General features: G+C 41.7%; 1 protein-coding gene across 5 annotated transcripts in view; it reads right to left on the bottom strand.

The window, feature by feature from the left end:
• Positions 1 to 4,115: 4,115 nt before the first annotated feature.
• Positions 4,116 to 18,901, bottom strand: part of LOC138854073 (uncharacterized) — a 188,571-nt gene continuing 173,785 nt past the window's right edge. For 4 of the 5 annotated variants that reach the window (XM_070094924.1, XM_070094929.1, XM_070094927.1 and 1 more), the window contains 6 exons: positions 15,276 to 15,524; positions 14,163 to 14,393; positions 13,737 to 13,891; positions 12,279 to 12,395; positions 11,095 to 11,173; positions 4,117 to 4,497 (listed from right to left, as the gene is read on the bottom strand). In XM_070094924.1, coding sequence (XP_069951025.1) covers positions 4,450 to 4,497; positions 11,095 to 11,173; positions 12,279 to 12,395; positions 13,737 to 13,891; positions 14,163 to 14,393; positions 15,276 to 15,524 — 879 coding nt within the window. In that variant the 3' untranslated portion in view covers positions 4,117 to 4,449. Of the gene's footprint in view, positions 4,498 to 11,094; positions 11,174 to 12,278; positions 12,396 to 13,736; positions 13,892 to 14,162; positions 14,394 to 15,275; positions 15,525 to 18,901 lie in introns of all 5 variants that reach the window. The other variant, XM_070094926.1, reaches the window with a different exon arrangement.

An 18,901-nucleotide genomic window follows, 5' to 3' on the forward strand; every position in this document is an offset into this window, starting at 1 on the left:
CCTACCATTCATTTCCAGTAACAACACTACCAGCAAACATTTCAAAATATATATATATATACGAAGTTTCTTCCTAAATCACAGATTTTGTACAAGAGATCCCCAAATGGAAGCTGTCCAGGAACAACACACACTCTGACCTCTACGACATATTTACACGTGCTACATAGGCACAACACACTGCTAAGTCTATCTTACAGGAATTATTGTGCAGGATTAGTTGATCTTTTATTTTTCTTATATGTATGAGAAAATTGCTCTGCTTATAAAATAAATATAAATGAATAAAAATTATTAACTGCAACTAATGAAATGCCAAGTCCAGTGTCATACCCTCCGCCGCCACGTTATTTTAGCCGAGTAGTGGAGCAGCATTTCCAATCATTTTTACCTGCTTCTTGATAAATACTGTATTAATGTGAAGCTGTAAACTCCTGTGGATCATTCTAGGCAAAAAAAAAAAAAATGAAGGCTTCATCCTCCATCTTTTAATTGCTAGAGAGACTGAATACCTAAACGTATTCAGCCAGTTGATTTCAACCTGTTTCCTAATAACATACAGGCCATCCTCATAATTATTTCATCGAGATCCAACTTATAAGGTTGTTCCAACCAGAAGAAATACTGTTCGGTTATCGTTTAACAAGATTATTGTACTCATGTTCTGGGAAAGGTTCGACTCCTGACAGGAGCATTTGAGGTGTCTGACTTATGCATCATATACCAAATAAAAATGTTGAAAAAATTAATTTAAATATATATATATATATATCTATCTATATATATATATATATATATATATATATATATGTACATATACATACATATATATATATATATATATATATATATATATGTGTGTGTGTGTGTGTGTGTGTGTGTGTGTGTGTGTGTGTGTGTGTGTGTGTGTGTGTGTGTGTGTGTGTGTGTGTGTGTGTGTGTGTGTATGTGTGTGTGTATACTCACCTAAATGTGGTTGCAGGGGTCGAGTCACAACTCCTGGCCCTCTCTTCACTGGTCGCTACTAGGTCACTTTCCCTGCTCCATGAGCTTTATCATACCACTTCTTAAAGCTATGTATGAATCTTGCCTTCACTACCTGCCTCCACTGTGTGTGTGTATGTGTGTGTGTGTGCGTGCGTCTGGGGAAATAATGACGTTTAAAAATAGACCTTAGAAAAATGTCTGCGCTGTGTCGAACTCAGTAATAAAAATCAATATAGTGAAGACACCTCACACCAACATAATGTTATACATCGTTCATTCTGCTTCATAAAGGCTCTTTGAAAAAAAAATATATTTAAAAATCATAGTTTTTCATTCCGGTTTTGATTTGGCGACACAGTTCCAGCAAAATTTGATGGAGCCACTATGACCTATAAATAATATTCAAACCCACGTTGCGAGGCATTAAAACTTATTGACTCCGCCAAGAAGACAAAGTAATTAAAGTTTGTTCAGAACTTGAAGAAAGTTTGTTGCAGCGGCTGAGATCGATGTTAAACTATCGTGACAGAGGAATTAATGACTTGTATCCCTGGCGGTGGGATAACTGCCAGACTGTGATTGACCCTCACAAGTACATTTCTCTTCAATTCTCCAATCAATTTCAATGCACACTCTCTTTTATTATCAAATTAACGGAGGTTACTTGCACTGTGATGGTTTTGCTGTAGGATACCAGTCCGCATTTGGAGGGGGTTTAGGAAGAGGCCTAGATTTTCTCCTTCCCTCTAACCACAGTTGTGTTTTCGTGTCATCCTCGATGCTTGGTAATACCACACGTGATGAGGGTACTAACCACTACAACGTGATATTACTATACTTATGGGGAAGCTCTATAACCTCGTGGGTCATACAGCGCCTGGGGTAATTAGATTTGAACCGAGTAAGGGAAAGGTATCTCCAATACCATGGATCAGGAGCAGACTTCAGCAGCATCAAGGCACCGTCCTTGAAGGGACAGTATTAGTTATATATGCTGTGTTATCCAACAATCTTGTTTAAGACAGGCAGTTGTGCTCGCATAAAAAATCTTGTTTGAGAAATACTCGGACATTCTTGTAACTTGATCTTCTCCTGAACAAACCCTTTGCAGGTCTTAAGTACATAATTATATTGACTATTGTACAAAAATTTCCTGCCCAAAGACTAGACTAAAAATATTCAAAAAACAATAGAACTGTTATGAACAAAGAGTTTGTCTAGTTTACTAATTATTATTGCTGACTTGGTTATTCTTCCATAATAACCAAATTAAACAAAAATCACTCAACTCGTGTGATTTTTTTTTTCTTCGCTTTTGTTTCTAGTCTCATGAGGAGAAAAATTCTCGTTTTCTCAACATTATTAATGAATATTTTGTCTTTCACGTGCATTTTTATTTATTTTCACCGGTTTCACACATTGAACCTGTGCATTGGGAGTAGTTTGAGACCAGGGTTGTGAATACTCCGAAAAACTAAGTGAGATCAACCAGACTCTTGAAAAACTTGGCTCCTTGCAGCGATCTGATCTTGCTTGCTTCCAGTGGTCAGATCTTGGCTTCTTCCAGTGATCTGATCTTGGTTCCTTCCAGTTGTCAGATCTTGGCTTCTTCCAGTGGTCAGATTTTGGTACCTTCCAGTGGTCAAATCTTGGTACCTTCCATTGTCAGATCTTGGTTCCTTCCAGTGGCCAAATCTTGACTTCTTCCAGTGGTCAGATCTTGGTACCTTCCGGTAATCAGATCTTGGTACCTTCCAGTGATCAGATCTTGGCTTCTTCCAGTTTTCAGAGCTTGGTTCCTTCCAGTGATAAGGAGAACTTACTCCTTCCAGGGAACAAAAAGACAGCAGCACTTTTCCCCAGCCCTCGTGACTAGAGAGAGGAGCAACAGCAGTGGCGGAAGATAGCTACCATTGATCGCAACAGCCAGAGCAGATAGCATCTTTTGTACAGGACTATAGCATACCTCTCCATGAACTAGGAGGACCCGAGCAGGATTCCCCTGGTTCAAGAACCAGAGAGACGAGCCACATTCTCCTTCAGTGCTTCAGTCCTCTGGCTCCATATACGCAGAGGTTGTGTTCAACACAGATATCAACAGAGAAGCGAATAAACGACATATGAGAGTAATATTTCAATAGCGTTTCAATCAGGAAGTCTTATCATAGTGTAACAAAGCTTTATGTCACCGATATTTTATAACAGAGGCTCTCTCCGTTTTATGTGTCACTTCATCCATCTGTCGACTGGTTGCGTCTCTCAACCCATCTACTGTCACACTGACTCGCCAGCTGATAACTGTGATTTGTGTAGCTTCCTCTTGCTTGTGTTGCTGCAACTTGCTGCTTACTTCTTGTGGCTTGTGTTGCTTCCTCTTGCTTGTGTTGCTGCAACTTGCTGCTTACTTCTTGTGGCTTGTGTTGCTTCCTCTTGCTTGTGTTGCTGCAACTTGCTGCTTACTTCTTGTGGCTTGTGTTGCTTCCTCTAGCTTGTGTTGCTGCAACTTGCTGCTTACTTCTTGTGGCTTGTGTTGCTTCCTCTTGCTTGTGTTGCTGCAACTTGCTGCTTACTTCTTGTGGCTTGTGTTGCTTCCTCTTGCTTGTGTTGCTGCAACTTGCTGCTTACTTCTTGTGGCTTGTGTTGCTTCCTCTTGCTTGTGTTGCTGCAACTTGCTGCTTACTTCTTGTGGCTTGTGTTGCTTCCTCTTGCTTGTGTTGCTGCAACTTGCTGCTTACTTGTGGCTTGTGTTGCTTCCTCTTGCTTGTGTTGCTGCAACTTGCTGCTTACTTCTTGTGGCTTGTGTTGCTTCCTCTTGCTTGTGTTGCTGCAACTTGCTGCTTACTTCTTGTGGCTTGTGTTGCTTCCTCTTGCTTGTGTTGCTGCAACTTGCTGCTTACTTCTTGTGGCTTGTGTTGCTTCCTCTTGCTTGTGTTGCTGCAACTTGCTGCTTACTTCTTGTGGCTTGTGTTGCTTCCTCTTGCTTGTGTTGCTGCAACTTGCTGCATACTTGTGGCTTGTGTTGCTTCCTCTTGCTTGTGTTGCTGCAACTTGCTGCTTACTTCTTGTGGCTTGTGTTGCTTCCTCTTGCTTGTGTTGCTGCAACTTGCTGCTTACTTGTGGCTTGTGTTGCTTCCTCTTGCTTGTGTTGCTGCAACTTGCTGCTTACTTCTTGTGGCTTGTGTTGCTTCCTCTTGCTTGTGTTGCTGCAACTTGCTGCTTACTTCTTGTGGCTTGTGTTGCTTCCTCTTGCTTGTGTTGCTGCAACTTGCTGCTTACTTCTTGTGGCTTGTGTTGCTTCCTCTTGCTTGTGTTGCTGCAACTTGCTGCTTACTTCTTGTGGCTTGTGTTGCTTCCTCTTGCTTGTGTTGCTGCAACTTGCTGCTTACTTCTTGTGGCTTGTGTTGCTTCCTCTTGCTTGTGCTAGCTTGCTTGCTTCTTCCAGGGGCGGAGGTTCACCCTCTTTCACAACGTCTCTTCCTCTGCTTCTCCTTTCTTCAGCTTGCAAATGATCTAAAAAAATAGAACTTTATTGTTAGTAGTTTCTTCCATACGTCTATAATTATATACTAATGCTATGATTATTATTGTAATTATTGCTAGTATTATTATTATTATTATTATTATTATTATTATTATTATTATTATTATTATTATTATTATTATAAACATATTTTGCACAACCTTAATTACAAGGATTTGAATATTGACAAAAAAAAATTCTTTATTTTTTTCTTATTTTCGTTAGTTTTAACGATTAAGCACACACACACACACACACACACACACACACACACACACACACACACACACACACACACACACACACACACACACACACACACACACACACGTCATCTCAGTACCTGGCATGTGTACTACAATACGCATGTCAGGCAGTAAGATACGCACCAGTAGGATCAGTCCACTGAGTCCATCGGGTAAACCGGAGGTCGCTTCACACTGTATCTGTCTTTGTTGACATTACTGACTGTAACAGCACAGCCATCACTTGAAATAGCACCAACACCCCCGTCATAGAACCAACACCCCCGTCATAGAACCAACACCCCCGTCATAGAACCAACAACCCTGTTATAGAACCAATAGCCCCGTCATAGCATCAACAGCCCCGTCATAGCATCAACAGCCCCGTCATAGCATCAACAGCCCCGTCATAGCATCAACAGCCCCGTCATAGCATCAACAGCCCCGTCATGGAACCAACAGCCCCGTATAGCATCAACAGCCCCCCGTCATAGCATCAACAGCATCAATGAACGGATCACATAACATTGACATATATCAGTATGTTTCCCCTAATCAGAGTAAATATTTTTAGATTCCTATAATCACAAAGTGCTACACCCGCAGGGTTGATGCAACAAATGGAGCACAGGAAGAAATCAGGTTTGATACAAGGAAAGGGAGGCTTGCTCCAATTACGTTGATCAAGAATCCTTCACGAGCCTCGAGACAACCCACTTGAAGGTCGACGAACGCAATAACAACAGCAATTATTACCCGGTTTTGGAGAGTTGGATCATGATATGTCCCGGAGAGGAAGTTCCAGATGATGTCTGACTACATAAGCGTGTGTGTATGTGTGTGTGTGTGTGTGTGTGTGTGTGTGTGTGTGTGTGTGTGTGTGTGTGTGTGTACTCACCTAGTTGTACTCACCTAGTTGAGGTTGCGGGGGTCGAGTCCGAGCTCCTGGCCCCGCCTCTTCACTGATCGCTACTAAGTCACTCTCCCTGAACCGTGAGCTTTATCATTCCTCTGCTTAAAGCTATGTATGGATCCTGCCTCCACTACATCGCTTCCCAAACTATTCCACTTACTGACTACTCTGTGGCTGAAGAAATACTTCCTAACATCCCTGTGATTCATCTGTGTCTTCAGCTTCCAACTGTGTCCCCTTGTTACTGTGTCCAGTCTCTGGAACATCCTGTCTTTGTCCACCTTGTCAATTCCTCTCAGTATTTTGTATGTCATTATCATGTCCCCCCTATCTCTCCTGTCCTCCAGTGTCGTCAGGTTGATTTCCCTTAACCTCTCCTCGTAGGACATACCTCTTAGCTCTGGGACTAGTCTTGTTGCAAACCTTTGCACTTTCTCTAGTTTCTTTACGTGCTTGGCTAGGTGTGGGTTCCAAACTGGTGCCGCATACTCCAATATGGGCCTAACGTACACGGTGTACAGGGTCCTGAACGATTCCTTATTAAGATGTCGGAATGCTGTTCTGAGGTTTGCTAGGCGCCCATATGCTGCAGCAATTATTTGATTGATGTGTGTGTATGTATGTGTGTGTGTACTCGCCTAGTTGTACTCACGTAGTTGTGGTTGCAGGGGTCGAGTCACAGCTCTTGGCCCCGCCTCTTCACTAGTCGCTACTAGGTAACTCTTCCTGCTCCATGAGCTTTATCATACCTCTTCTTAAAACTATGTATGGCTCCTGCCTCGACTACATCACTTCCCAGACTATTCCACTTCCTGACAACTCTGTGACTGAAGAAATACTTCGTAACATCCGTGTGATTCATCTGAGTTTTCAACTTCCAACTGTGACCCCTTGTTGCTGTGTCCCATCTCTGGAGCATCCTGTCTCTGTCCACCTTGTCGATTATTCTCGGTATTTTATATGTCGTTATCATATCCCCCTATCCTGTCTTCCATTGTCGTCAGGTCGATTTCCCTTAACCTCTCCTCGTAGGACATACCCCTTAGCTCCGGGACTAGTCTTGTGTATATATTTGTGTGTGTGTGTGTGTGTGTGTGTGTGTGTGTGTGTTTGGATCATCCAGAGAGGAAATGTCTGCAGCATCCTGGGCACACAGTCCACAGTCGTGGATGCAGTGTTAATATTTACGTTTTGTGATACAATCTTTTTTTTATCTCATTCTCAATGTATTTTCTTTTTAAATAAAAATAAAAAACGTTCCTACACATACATAAAAGTAAAGAAAATGTTCAATCATCTCCGGAACTACGTAATTCTATATTCTATATATTCAGTTGGGGATCAAGTGAGTATATAGCAGGTGATTATGGTTAATAATCTTGTTGTATTTATAAATACAGTTATATGTTGTTTTTTTTTCATAATATCTAGTGAACATTTACAGCTGAGAGCACTTCGATACGTGATTGCATTGTGTGTTTGTGCTCCATACTGTCTTCAAAAGCAATAAACGCGAGAGAAATGACTTGCCTCTCAAAAACTTGGCGTTATTGCATTGACACGAGGACATCGCTTCACAGTTTTAAATTGCTTCTGCAGAACTGCAGCTCATAAAGTCTCTCATATTAGCTAAGGTCGACTGCAGTAACCAGGATGATACAGATTAACCTCGCCCTCCCCCCCCCAAAAAAAAAAAAAATGTTGGGCGAGTTAACACAGTTTTGTTTTTTGCATCGCCAGGAGGAAGAGTTACGTGAAGTAAATTGGTCAATTTAGTTTACTGCTGTTGTTGTTACACTCTGTTGTTGTCTGTCGTTTGTTGTTCGATTAGTTTTGTGATTTGCTGTTATTAGCTTTTTTTGTTAGTGATTTATTTGTTTTTGATTCTTTTGTTGTGCAGAGAAAGAGAGAGAGAGATACAGAGAGAGAGAGAGAGCTGTGTGGTAGCACTGGACATTGCTGGTGCTTTCGACCGGGTGTGGCACCAGGGCCTCTTAGCAAAACTTCAAGCACTCCGCTATGTCTCCTCAGTGATTACCTTCATGGTAGATCTCTAAGGGTAGTTCTCAATGGAACGGAATCAGCAAGAAATCGTATTGGGGCAAGTGTTCCACAAGGAAGCATGCTGGGACCATTGTTATGGAATCACATGCATATGCAGACGACTGAACACTGACATTCACTCATCCAAGAGAAGAAATACCAGCTGCTCTAAACTACATCAATCACCAGCTGAGAGCTATATCAGCTTGGGGAAATAGATGGCAAGTAACATTTGCACCTGAGAAAACGCAAATGATGATCGTCTCTAGGCACCATGATGGTAATGCTGGTGCAGTAGTAAGGATGAATGGGAGGGTGTTGGCACCTGGAGAAGAAGTTGATATCCTTGGGGTGAAAATTGACTCCAAATTAACCATGAAGAAACATGTAAATCTTGCAAACAAGGCAGCCAGGAAGCTTACAGCACTTCGCCGTATCTCACATCTGCTTAACAGTATGGGTTGCAAGATTCTGTACGAGCCACAAGTACGCTCACACCTTGAGTATGCTCCACTTTCTTGGTTTGCCTGCCCCCCCCCCTCTCATCTGCGACTGTTTGACAGAGTAGAGAACAGAGCAAGACGTCTCATCTCTCGCCTGGACCCATCCTGGATAGATCTGTCATTTCAGCAGAGCCTTCAACATAGGTGGGATGAGGGTGGCTTTACTGTTATGTACAAGGCCAATACTGTCAAAGTACCACACTTGGATCCACTTCGAGGACAGCGTGAAACAAGCTTTTATGCCACAAGACGGGCAGAAAGCAGCAACTTCACTCTGGCTGTACCCTTCTCCAGAACATCACTCCATCTGAGATCATACATACCCAGGATGACTCGAGTATGGAACACATTCGTACAGCATAATGATGTCAACGAGATAAAGTCAGTTGATCAAATGAAAATGCTGGCCCACAGATGGCTCCAACTTCATCCTGTTCCCTACTTGTATGTCTCATAACAATAAAAATGCTTTCAAATGATCTGATGTAGGTAACAGCTCTTAGCTTGCCAATAAAGTTAGGAATCCTTAACCTGTAAATAGCTGTCAATAAAGCTAGGGATCCTTAACCTTGTCAAACCTTGTGTAAAAAAAAAAAGTGAGAGAGAGGGAGAGAAAGGGAGAGAGAGAGAGAGAGAGAGAGAGAGAGAGAGAGAGAGAGAGAGAGAGAGAGAGAGCATCTCTAATACAGGGAGATCGAACTCCGGTATCTAGTGGGTTCTGCTAAGTATTGTTGTTTCCACTAGAAGAAATTTAAGGAAGAAATGAAATGAAGAAAGGTATGAAGAAGAAGGCACAGGTGTACAACAAGTGTCACTGTCACATAGTCTCGTCCTGCTTACAACTTTTTATCAAGCTGGCGATTTGATAAAGCTCTACACAGAGCGAAACTTTTTCGCAATAAAAGATTTATTTGCACCTGTGTCTTCCGTTGTAGTATCTCTAGCGCGGCGCCTGCGCTCGTACGCGCTCGCGCACACACACACACACACGCACTCTCACACACACACGCACTCTCACACACACACACACACACACACACACACACACACACACACACACACACACACACACACACACACACACACACACACACACACACACACACACACACACACACACACACACACACATACACACACACACACACACACATACACACACACACAGAGGCTCGACATGTGGTCCAGAAACTGGCTTCTCGAATTCAACCCTGCCAAATGCAAAGTCATGAAGATTGGGGAGGGGCAAAGAAGACCGCAGACAGAGTATAGGCTAGGTGGACAAAGACTACAGACCTCACTCAGGGAGAAAGACCTTGGGGTGACCATAACACCGAGCACATCACCGGAGGCACTCATCAACCAAATAACCGCTGCAGCATACGGGCGCCTGGCAAACCTGAGAATAGCGTTCCGATACCTTAATAAGGAATCGTTCAAGACACTGTACACTGTGTATGTTAGGCCCATACTGAAGTATGCAGCACCAGTCTGGAACCCACACCTGGTCAAGCACGTCAAGAAGTTAGAGAAAGTACAAAGGTTTGCAACAAGGCTAGTCCCAGAGCTCAGGGGAATGTCATACGAGGGAAGGTTGAGGGAAATCGGACTGACGACACTGGAGGACGGAAGGGTCAGGGGATACATGATAACGACATACAAGATACTGCGGGGAATAGACAAGGTGGACAGAGATAGGATGTTCCAGAGAGGGGACACAGGGACAAGGGGTCACAACTGGAAGCTGAAGACTCAGACGAGTCACAGGGACGTTAGGAAGTATTTCTTCAGTCATAGAGTCGTCAGGAAATGGAATAGCCTAGCAAGTGAAGTAGTGGAGGCAAGAACCATACATAGTTTTAAGAAGAGGTATGACAAAGCTCAGGAAGCAGAGAGGGAGAGGACCTAGTAGCGATCAGTGAAGAGGCGGGGCCAGGAGCTGAGTCTCGACCCCTGCAACCACAATTAGGTGAGTACAATTAGGTGAGAGGACTACAAAGAGAACTGGACAGGCTACAAGCCTGGTCCAGCAACTGGCTCCTTGAATTTAACCCCGCCAAATGCAAAGTCATGAAGATCGGGGACACAGTATTGTCTAGGTAGCCTAAGACTGCAAACCTCACTCAAGGAAAAAGATCTTGGAGTAAATATAATACCGAGCACATCTCCTGAGGCGCACATCAATCAGATAACTGCTGCAGCGTACGGGCGTCTGGCAAACCTAAGGATAGCGTTCCGATACCTCAGTAAGGAATCGTTCAAGACTCTCTACACCGTGTACGTCAGGCCCATACTAGAGTATGCAGCACCAGTTTGGAATCCACACCTAGTCAAGCACGTCAAGAAATTAGAGAAAGTGCAAAGGTTTGCAACAAGATTAGTCCCAGAGCTAAAGGAATTGTCCTGCGAAGAAAGGTTGAGCGAAATTGGCCTGACGACACTCGAGGACAGGAGGATCAGAGGAGACATGATAACGACATATAAAATACTGCGCGGAATAGACAAGGTGGACAAAGACAGGATGTTCCAGAGATGGGACACAGAAACAAGAGGTCACAATTGGAAGTTGAAGACTCAGATGAGTCAAAGAGATGTTAGGAAGTATTTCTTCAGTCATAGAGTAGTCAGGCCATGGAATAGCCTAGAAAGTGACGTAGTGGAGCCAGGAACCATACATAGTTTTAAGACGAGGTTTGATTAAGCTCATGGAGCAGGGAGAGAGGGGACGTAGTAGCAGTCAGTGAAGAGGCGGGGCCAGGAGCTATGAATCGAACTCTGCAACCACAAATAGGTGAGTACACACACACACACACACACACACACACACACACACACACACACACACACACACGGTTATATTACTCAAAGTTATCTTACACTCACCGATTTTAATCTGGTAATTTCCTTGTTATCGGAATTTTTGCTGATGTTGTTGGTGATCTGTTTGATTCTGGACGCGTACCTGCAAAAAGTTCAACCCCGGCAATTATAAACACTCTAGTGGATAGAAAGATCAGTATTTTAAAGAGTTCCATTAGTCAACTATAATAAACTACAGAAGCTTCAGTCAATTTAGAACCTCGTGAGATCTGAGCATTGTAATGTTATTACCTATTTAATGTTTGTAGGTACAGGAGCAGAGTTGTGCTCGTGATGTCCCGTCTTGTCATCGTGTAAGTTTTGAAGACTCTTAGAATAATTAGTACATTTAGAACATTCTCAAATCTTGACATTGTAATTCCCTCAAGGAAGGTTCCTTGATGTTGGTGAGGGGCTCTTGATTTAGGGAATTGGATCTGTGCTCCAGTTCCCCGAATTAAGCCTGAATGCCTTCCACATCCCCCCCCAGGCGCTGTATAATCCTCCGGGTTTAGCGCTTCCCCCTTGATTATAATAATAATAATTGACATTGTAATTCAACCCCCCTCCCCCCCCCCACTTCCTAAATGTTCAGTGTTTTTTTTTTAGGTGGGGAGTATGTGAGGGGGGAGGGGGGAGGGGGGTCAAGTGTTAGCGAAAAAAATATCGTAAGAGACAGAGATAGAGACTACACTCATTTGAGAGGAATAGAGAGACTACACTTATATGAGATAGAGACTACACTTATATGAGAGAGACAACACATATGAGAGAGAAACTTCACTTACATGAGGGACTTCACTTAAAAGAGAGAGGCTTCACTTACAAGAGAGAGAAAGAGAGAGGCTTCTCTTACAGGAGAGAGTCTTCACATACAAGAGAGAGAGACTTCACTTACAAAAGAGAGAGAGAGGCTTCACTTACAAGGAGAGAGGCTTCACTTCACTTACAAAAGAGAGAGACTTCACTTACAAGAGAGAGAGAGACTTCACTTACAAGAAAGAGAGGCTTCACTTACAAGAGAGAGGCTTCACTTACAAGAGAGAGAGAGAGAGAGAGAGAGAGGCTTCACTTACAAGAAAGAGAGGCTTCATTTACAAGAGAGAGAGGATTCACTTACAAGAGAGTGGCTTCACTTACAAGAAAGAGAGAGAGAGAGAGAGAGGCTTCACTTACAAGAGAGAGAGAGAGAGAGAGGCTTCACTTACATGAGAGATATTAGTGTTTCATCAGCGTTGTAAGCAGCGGGGGAGACGTTGACGAAGACGAGGGTCTTGGCGTTACCTCCCAGACTGTCTTGAAGCATCATCGTCAGTTTGCTGTTCCTGGCAGAGTAAAAGGTACGTAAAAATGGTAGAAATTAACCACAAATGTGATATACGACACGTTGGCAATATTAGCAGACTTTACTGACGAAACTTTTCGTCGAGACTGAAGAAGAAACATTCGTGGTGAAGCTTTGTTTCACTAAAATACCTTGAAACTGCACGTGTCTTATTTCACAAGAGGGACGTATGTATCCTAGACTGTCAGGATAAGAGGAATGTATGTATCCTAGACTGTCAGGACAAGAGGAATGTATGTATCCTAGTCAAGAGGAAAGTATGTATCCTAGACTGTCAGGACAAGAGGGACGTATGTATCCTAGACTGTCAGGACAAGAGGGACGTATGTATCCTAGTCAAGAGGGACGTATGTATCCTAGTCAAGAGGGACATATGTATCCTAGACTGTCAGGACAAGAGGAATGTATGTATCCTAGTCAAGAGGAATGTATGTATCCTAGACTGTCAGGACAAGAGGAACGTATGTATCCAAGACTGTCAGTACAAGAGGGAGGTATGTATCCTAGTCAAGAGGGACGTATGTATCCTAGTCAAGAGGGACATATGTATCCTAGTCAAGAGGGACGTATGTATCCTAGTCAAGAGGGACGTATGTATCCTAGTCAAGAGGGACGTATGTATCCTAGCCAAGAGGGACGTATGTATCCAAGACTGTCAGGACAAGAGGAACGTATGTATCCTAGTCTGTTATGACAAGGTGAATGTATGTATCCTAGTCTGTTATGACAAGATGAATGTATGTATCCTAGTCTGTTATGACAAGATGAATGTATGTATCCTAGTCTGTTATGACAAGATGAATGTATGTATCCTAGTCTGTTATGACAAGATGAATGTATGTATCCTAGTCTGTTATGACAAGGTGAATGTATGTATCCTAGTCTGTTATGACAAGATGAATGTATGTATCCTAGTCTGTTATGACAAGATGAATGTATGTATCCTAGTCTGTTATGACAAGGTGAATGTATGTATCCTAGTCTGTTATGACAAGATGAATGTATGTATCCTAGTCTGTTATGACAAGATGAATGTATGTATCCTAGTCTGTTATGACAAGATGAATGTATGTATCCTAGTCTGTTATGACAAGATGAATGTATGTATCCTAGTCAGGATGAACGTATATATCCTAGTCAGGATGAACGTATGTATCATAGTCTGTCAGGACAAGAGGAACGTATATATTTTTTCTTCTCTTCAAACTCTTTCTTGAAGGACAAAGGGAATTTTGCTGCCAGCTCGCTCAGCGCAGGTGGAGGAGGCTAGATTATTCTGAGAACAGTTGGAGGTGAGAGAGAGAGTGCTGAGAGGACTTACCTGTAAGGGATGAAGGTGGACTCAGAGGAGAGAGCGTAGATCACATCACCCAGGGCTGAGAGTGACTTGTTGATGGAGTTGGCTTCTTTAAGTTGGTCAGCCGAGGCGCCGCTCTTGCTGACCCGTTCACTGCCAGCCAGATCAACCAAGGTCAGCTGTGTGTGGGCAGAGATAAAGTTAGGTTAATCAGGGTTAGCTGTGTGGCCAGCTGTCAAAAGATTACAGAGGCATACACTGGGTTCAACGGAAAAAGCGAGCGCATTTTTCGACACTGTTTCTCTCTGTGTAGAGCTTCGTCTACTTCAATTCGACTTGATAAAGCTCTACATAGAGCGGAACGTTGACTTTTCTTCAAATTCATGCGCTAGCACGCCTTCTGTACCCACATAACACTGAAATTCACACCTTGTTGAAGCCAATCATTACCTTTCCTTTCAAAACATTGCCAGTCTGCTTGGAGGTGACGGTAAGACAGATGACGATCAGCAGATGAGACCGTGAGCTCTCTACGTTCATCTTGGTGGAGGCTGTGTGCCGATTGGTCAGACCTTCCTCAAACGCTTGGCAGAGCTCACTGGAAGACGATACGTTCCGTACCGTAGCTCCTTGAACGTGCACGCTCCCTTTCTTGTCTCGTTTGATCTCAAGTCGCTCATTCTGAGGAATACGACGAGAAATTGTTCAAAGAAATATAATGAAAAATCGTTCTAAGAAATAAAGATCAGAAATCCTTTTAAGAAATAAAAATTAATAATACTTCTAAAAATAATAAAAATATGAATGAAATTTGGCAGTTTTTCCTCAATACTAAGATTAATGAAACAGAATTATGAAATAAAATGGAATATATCTTTCTCCCATTCTTTTTATTTTCTTCAGATCAAACGCCGAAACGACTCCGCAGGGAGACAAATACAAGAGAAGATATAATGTATATAGTATATTTCGTCCCCACACTGAGACCATCTTCAGTAGACTGGAATATTCAGTACAATTTTATCTTTTTTTCCACGTGGATTTGCTTGTGTTGTTATACATTGGCTATCAGAATTTTGTGTGCAAATTAGACCTTTCATAATGCTTTAGAAAAAACATATAGTTTAAATTAATAATTTTTTTAATGTTAGTCTAATGTTAATTAGACAAATTAGAAAATTATTTGTTTTGTAGTTTTAATTAATTTTAAATCTTTCATCTTGTCTTTGAAAAACAGTTTTGATGCAGTTTCTGTATATTATTATTATTATTATTATAATCAAGGGGGAAGCGCTAAACCCGGAGGATTATACAGCGCCTGGGGGGGGGGATGTGGAAGGCATTCAGGCTTAATTCGGGGAACTGGAGCACAGATCCAATTCCCTAAATCAAGAGCCCCTCACCAACATCAAGGAACCTTCCTTGAGGGGAGTTTCTGTATAAGGAAGCAATACATCGCCTTCAGAAGGCTCTTATATACTGTTGAAGAGCTCTTGATTCATGGAATTAAGGCTATCATTTTCTTGGATCAAACGTTTATCAACAGAGCTCAGAGTTGCTCACCTCAGTGCCACTGACGGGCTTGAGCAGGTCGATAAGCTTGTCGTTGTAAAGCTCCATCATGTAGGTGCACACGTGGACCTCGTGTCTGGCTCTACTGCCCTCAGCCAGCTGGAAGAGTCTCTGGAAGGCCCTGGGTGCGATACCCGGGTTACCCTCAGTACCCAGCATGGTATACGTCTTGCCAGATCCCGTCTGCCCGTACGCCATGATAGTCACGTTGAACCCGTCCAGTGCAGACTGGATCAACGCCTGGAAAAGAGTTACAGGCCATCAATACGCATGTATGATGCACGTGTATTAATATATATGTATAGTTATACGTGTATAGCTGCACAATAAAAGAGGATTGCTATGAACCGCCTGGCTGCAAGTGCGCAAAACTACCACAGCGTAAAACGAAAGAATAGGATTAACTTAGTGTTATTGTGTGTTAACAAACTTCTTCAGAGTCTCTCTCTCTCATTTATCTATTTTTATATAGTGTATATATATATATATTAAAAAAAAATATATATATATATATATATATATATGTCGTGCCGAATATGTAAAACTGGTCAATTAGCAAGAACTCATTTAAAATTAAGTCCTTTCTAAAATTTTCTCTTATACGTTTAAAGGTATATTTTTTTCATTAAAGTTAATGTAAAATTTTTTAATTTTGCACCATAAGAATCTTAGAAAACTTACCTAACCTTATTATAACAAGAACAATTTATTTTAGCCTAACCCAACTATATATATTCTAGATTTTTTTACAATAATTTAATACTAAACAAACACAGTGAAATATATTTTTTTCGTTAGGTTCAGAATGATTTTGGCGAAATTATTGCATAAACAAATTTTCACTTGTCCTATATGGCAAGATGAGCGTTGCTATTTAAGCCAAGATGGCAAGTTCTGCCTATTCGGCACGACATATATATATTTATTTATTTTATTATCACACTGGCCGATTCCCACCAAGGCAGGGTGGCCCGAAAAAGAAAAACTTTCACCATCATTCACTCCATCACTGTCTTGCCAGAAGGGTGCTTTACACTACAGTTTTTAAACTGCAACATTAACACCCCTCCTTCAGAGTGCAGGCACTGTACTTCCCATCTCCAGGACTCAAGTCCGGCCTGCCGGTTTCCCTGAATCCCTTCATAAATGTTACTTTGCTCACACTACAACAGCACGTCAAGTATTAAAAACCATTTGTCTCCATTCACTCCTATCAAACACGCTCACGCATGCCTGCTGGAAGTCCAAGCCCCTCGCACACAAAACCTCCTTTACCCCCTCCCTCCAACCCTTCCTAGGCCGACCCCTACCCCGCCTTCCTTCCACTACAGACTGATACACTCTTGAAGTTATTCTGTTTCGCTCCATTCTCTCTACATGTCCGAACCACCTCAACAACCCTTCCTCAGCCCTCTGGACAACAGTTTTGGTAATCCCGCACCTCCTCCTAACTTCCAAACTACGAATTCTCTGCATTATATTCACACCACACATTGCCCTCAGACATGACATCTCCACTGCCTCCAGCCTTCTCCTCGCTGCAACATTCATCACCCATGCTTCACACCCATATAAGAGCGTTGGTAAAACTATACTCTCATACATTCCCCTCTTTGCCTCCAAGGACAAAGTTCTCTGTCTCCACAGACTCCTAAGTGCACCACTCACTCTTTTTCCCTCATCAATTCTATGATTCACCTCATCTTTCATAGACCCATCCGCTGACACGTCCACTCCCAAATATCTGAATACGTTCACCTCCTCCATACTCTCTCCCTCCAATCTGATATTCAATCTTTCATCACCTAATCTTTTTGTTATCCTCATAACCTTACTCTTTCCTGTATTCACCTTTAATTTTCTTCTTTTGCACACCCTACCAAATTCATCCACCAATCTCTGCAGCTTCTCTTCAGAATCTCCCAAGAGCACAGTGTCATCAGCAAAGAGCAGCTGTGACAACTCCCACCCTGTGTGTGATTCTTTATCTTTTAACTCCACGCCTCTTGCCAAGACCCTCGCATTTACTTCTCTTACAACCCCATCTATAAATATATTAAACAACCATGGTGACATCACACATCCTTGTCTAAGGCCTACTTTTACTGGGAAAAAATTTCCCTCTTTTCTACATACTCTAACTTGAGCCTCACTATCCTCGTAAAAACTCTTCACTGCTTTCAGTAACCTACCTCCTACACCATACACTTGCAACATCTGCCACATATATATATATATATATATATATATATATATATATATATATATATATATATATATATATATATATACACTATATAAAATATATATATATATATATATATATATATATATATATATATATATATATATATATATATATATATATATATATATATATATATATATATCGTGCCGAATACGTAAAACTTGCGATTTTGGCTTAAGCAGCAACGCACTTCTTGCGAAATAGAGCAAACGAAAATTTGTGTATGCAATAATTTCTCAAAAATTATTCTGAACCTAACGATAAAAATATATTTTATTGTGTTTATTATTAAATTTATTGTAAACTTATATAAAATATATTTTGTTGGATTAGGCTAAAATGAATTACGCTTGTTATAACAAGGTTAGATAAGTTTCTTAAGGTTCTTTTGGTATAAAATCATTACTTTTTATATCAACATAAATGAAAAAATATATATCTTCAATGTATTTCCCACCTGCAGATCTCAAGTTTGGCTAACCGGTTTTCCCTGAATTCCCTTAATAAGTCTTACCTTGTTCACACTGGTGCACTAACAGTGAGTTACACCAGGCGAACACTGGTGTTACGTCAGGTGTTGTTAACACGCGCGGTAGCACCTCTTGGCATAACACCGTAACACTCAGTCATCGCATTTTATCCTTTCCTCAACTACGGGAAATCCACAGATGCTAAGCTCCAGCGATGCTGGGGATATGCTACTATATAATTTTTTTCACAGGATTTCCCCGGGTCTCTTAGTCGGTTGCGTTAAACTCCTTGATTAACGAAGGGTTTTCTTAACCCCGTGACTGATACATACAAGCCCTCTAGGAATGTCGTTACATTCCATCCTGAGTTCAACAGTAATACTCAATATTTAATAATATTTTAACCTGCCGGCCATCACCCACAGTGGCAGGGCGACTCCGACAGGAAAACTCATTCACCGTCATTCATTCAATAGCTGTCTTGCCAGAAGTGCGCAGAAATCACAGTTTACATGACCCACTGAACTGGTACATCCCCAGCCTTACTTCAGAGTACAGGCACTCTACTTCCCTGGAGTGATGAAAATTTATTTCTCTTTAAATCTGGATTACGCAGAAACGCATAGAGTAAATCCGGTTCAGTATTTCTTATGAGAACATTTCGCTCAAGAAGAGCTTCATCGAGTTATTCTTTTATTTTACACTGATGTTTGATACACTTCCAACCACGCGGTTTATAGTGGTTTGCCAAAAGTCTCCTTGGGCGAAACGTTATTTCAGAGGAACGCTACTTGAGCGAAGCGTTGCCTTACTAAAGATTTTTTTCTGCTCCGTCTTTGTATTGCCCACATTGTCTGCACTCAGGCTCCAACTACACTCAAACAACAACAACAATGTCC

The sequence above is a fragment of the Cherax quadricarinatus genome, chromosome 48 (genome assembly GCF_038502225.1).
Source record: "Cherax quadricarinatus isolate ZL_2023a chromosome 48, ASM3850222v1, whole genome shotgun sequence".
NCBI lineage: Eukaryota > Metazoa > Arthropoda > Malacostraca > Decapoda > Parastacidae > Cherax > Cherax quadricarinatus.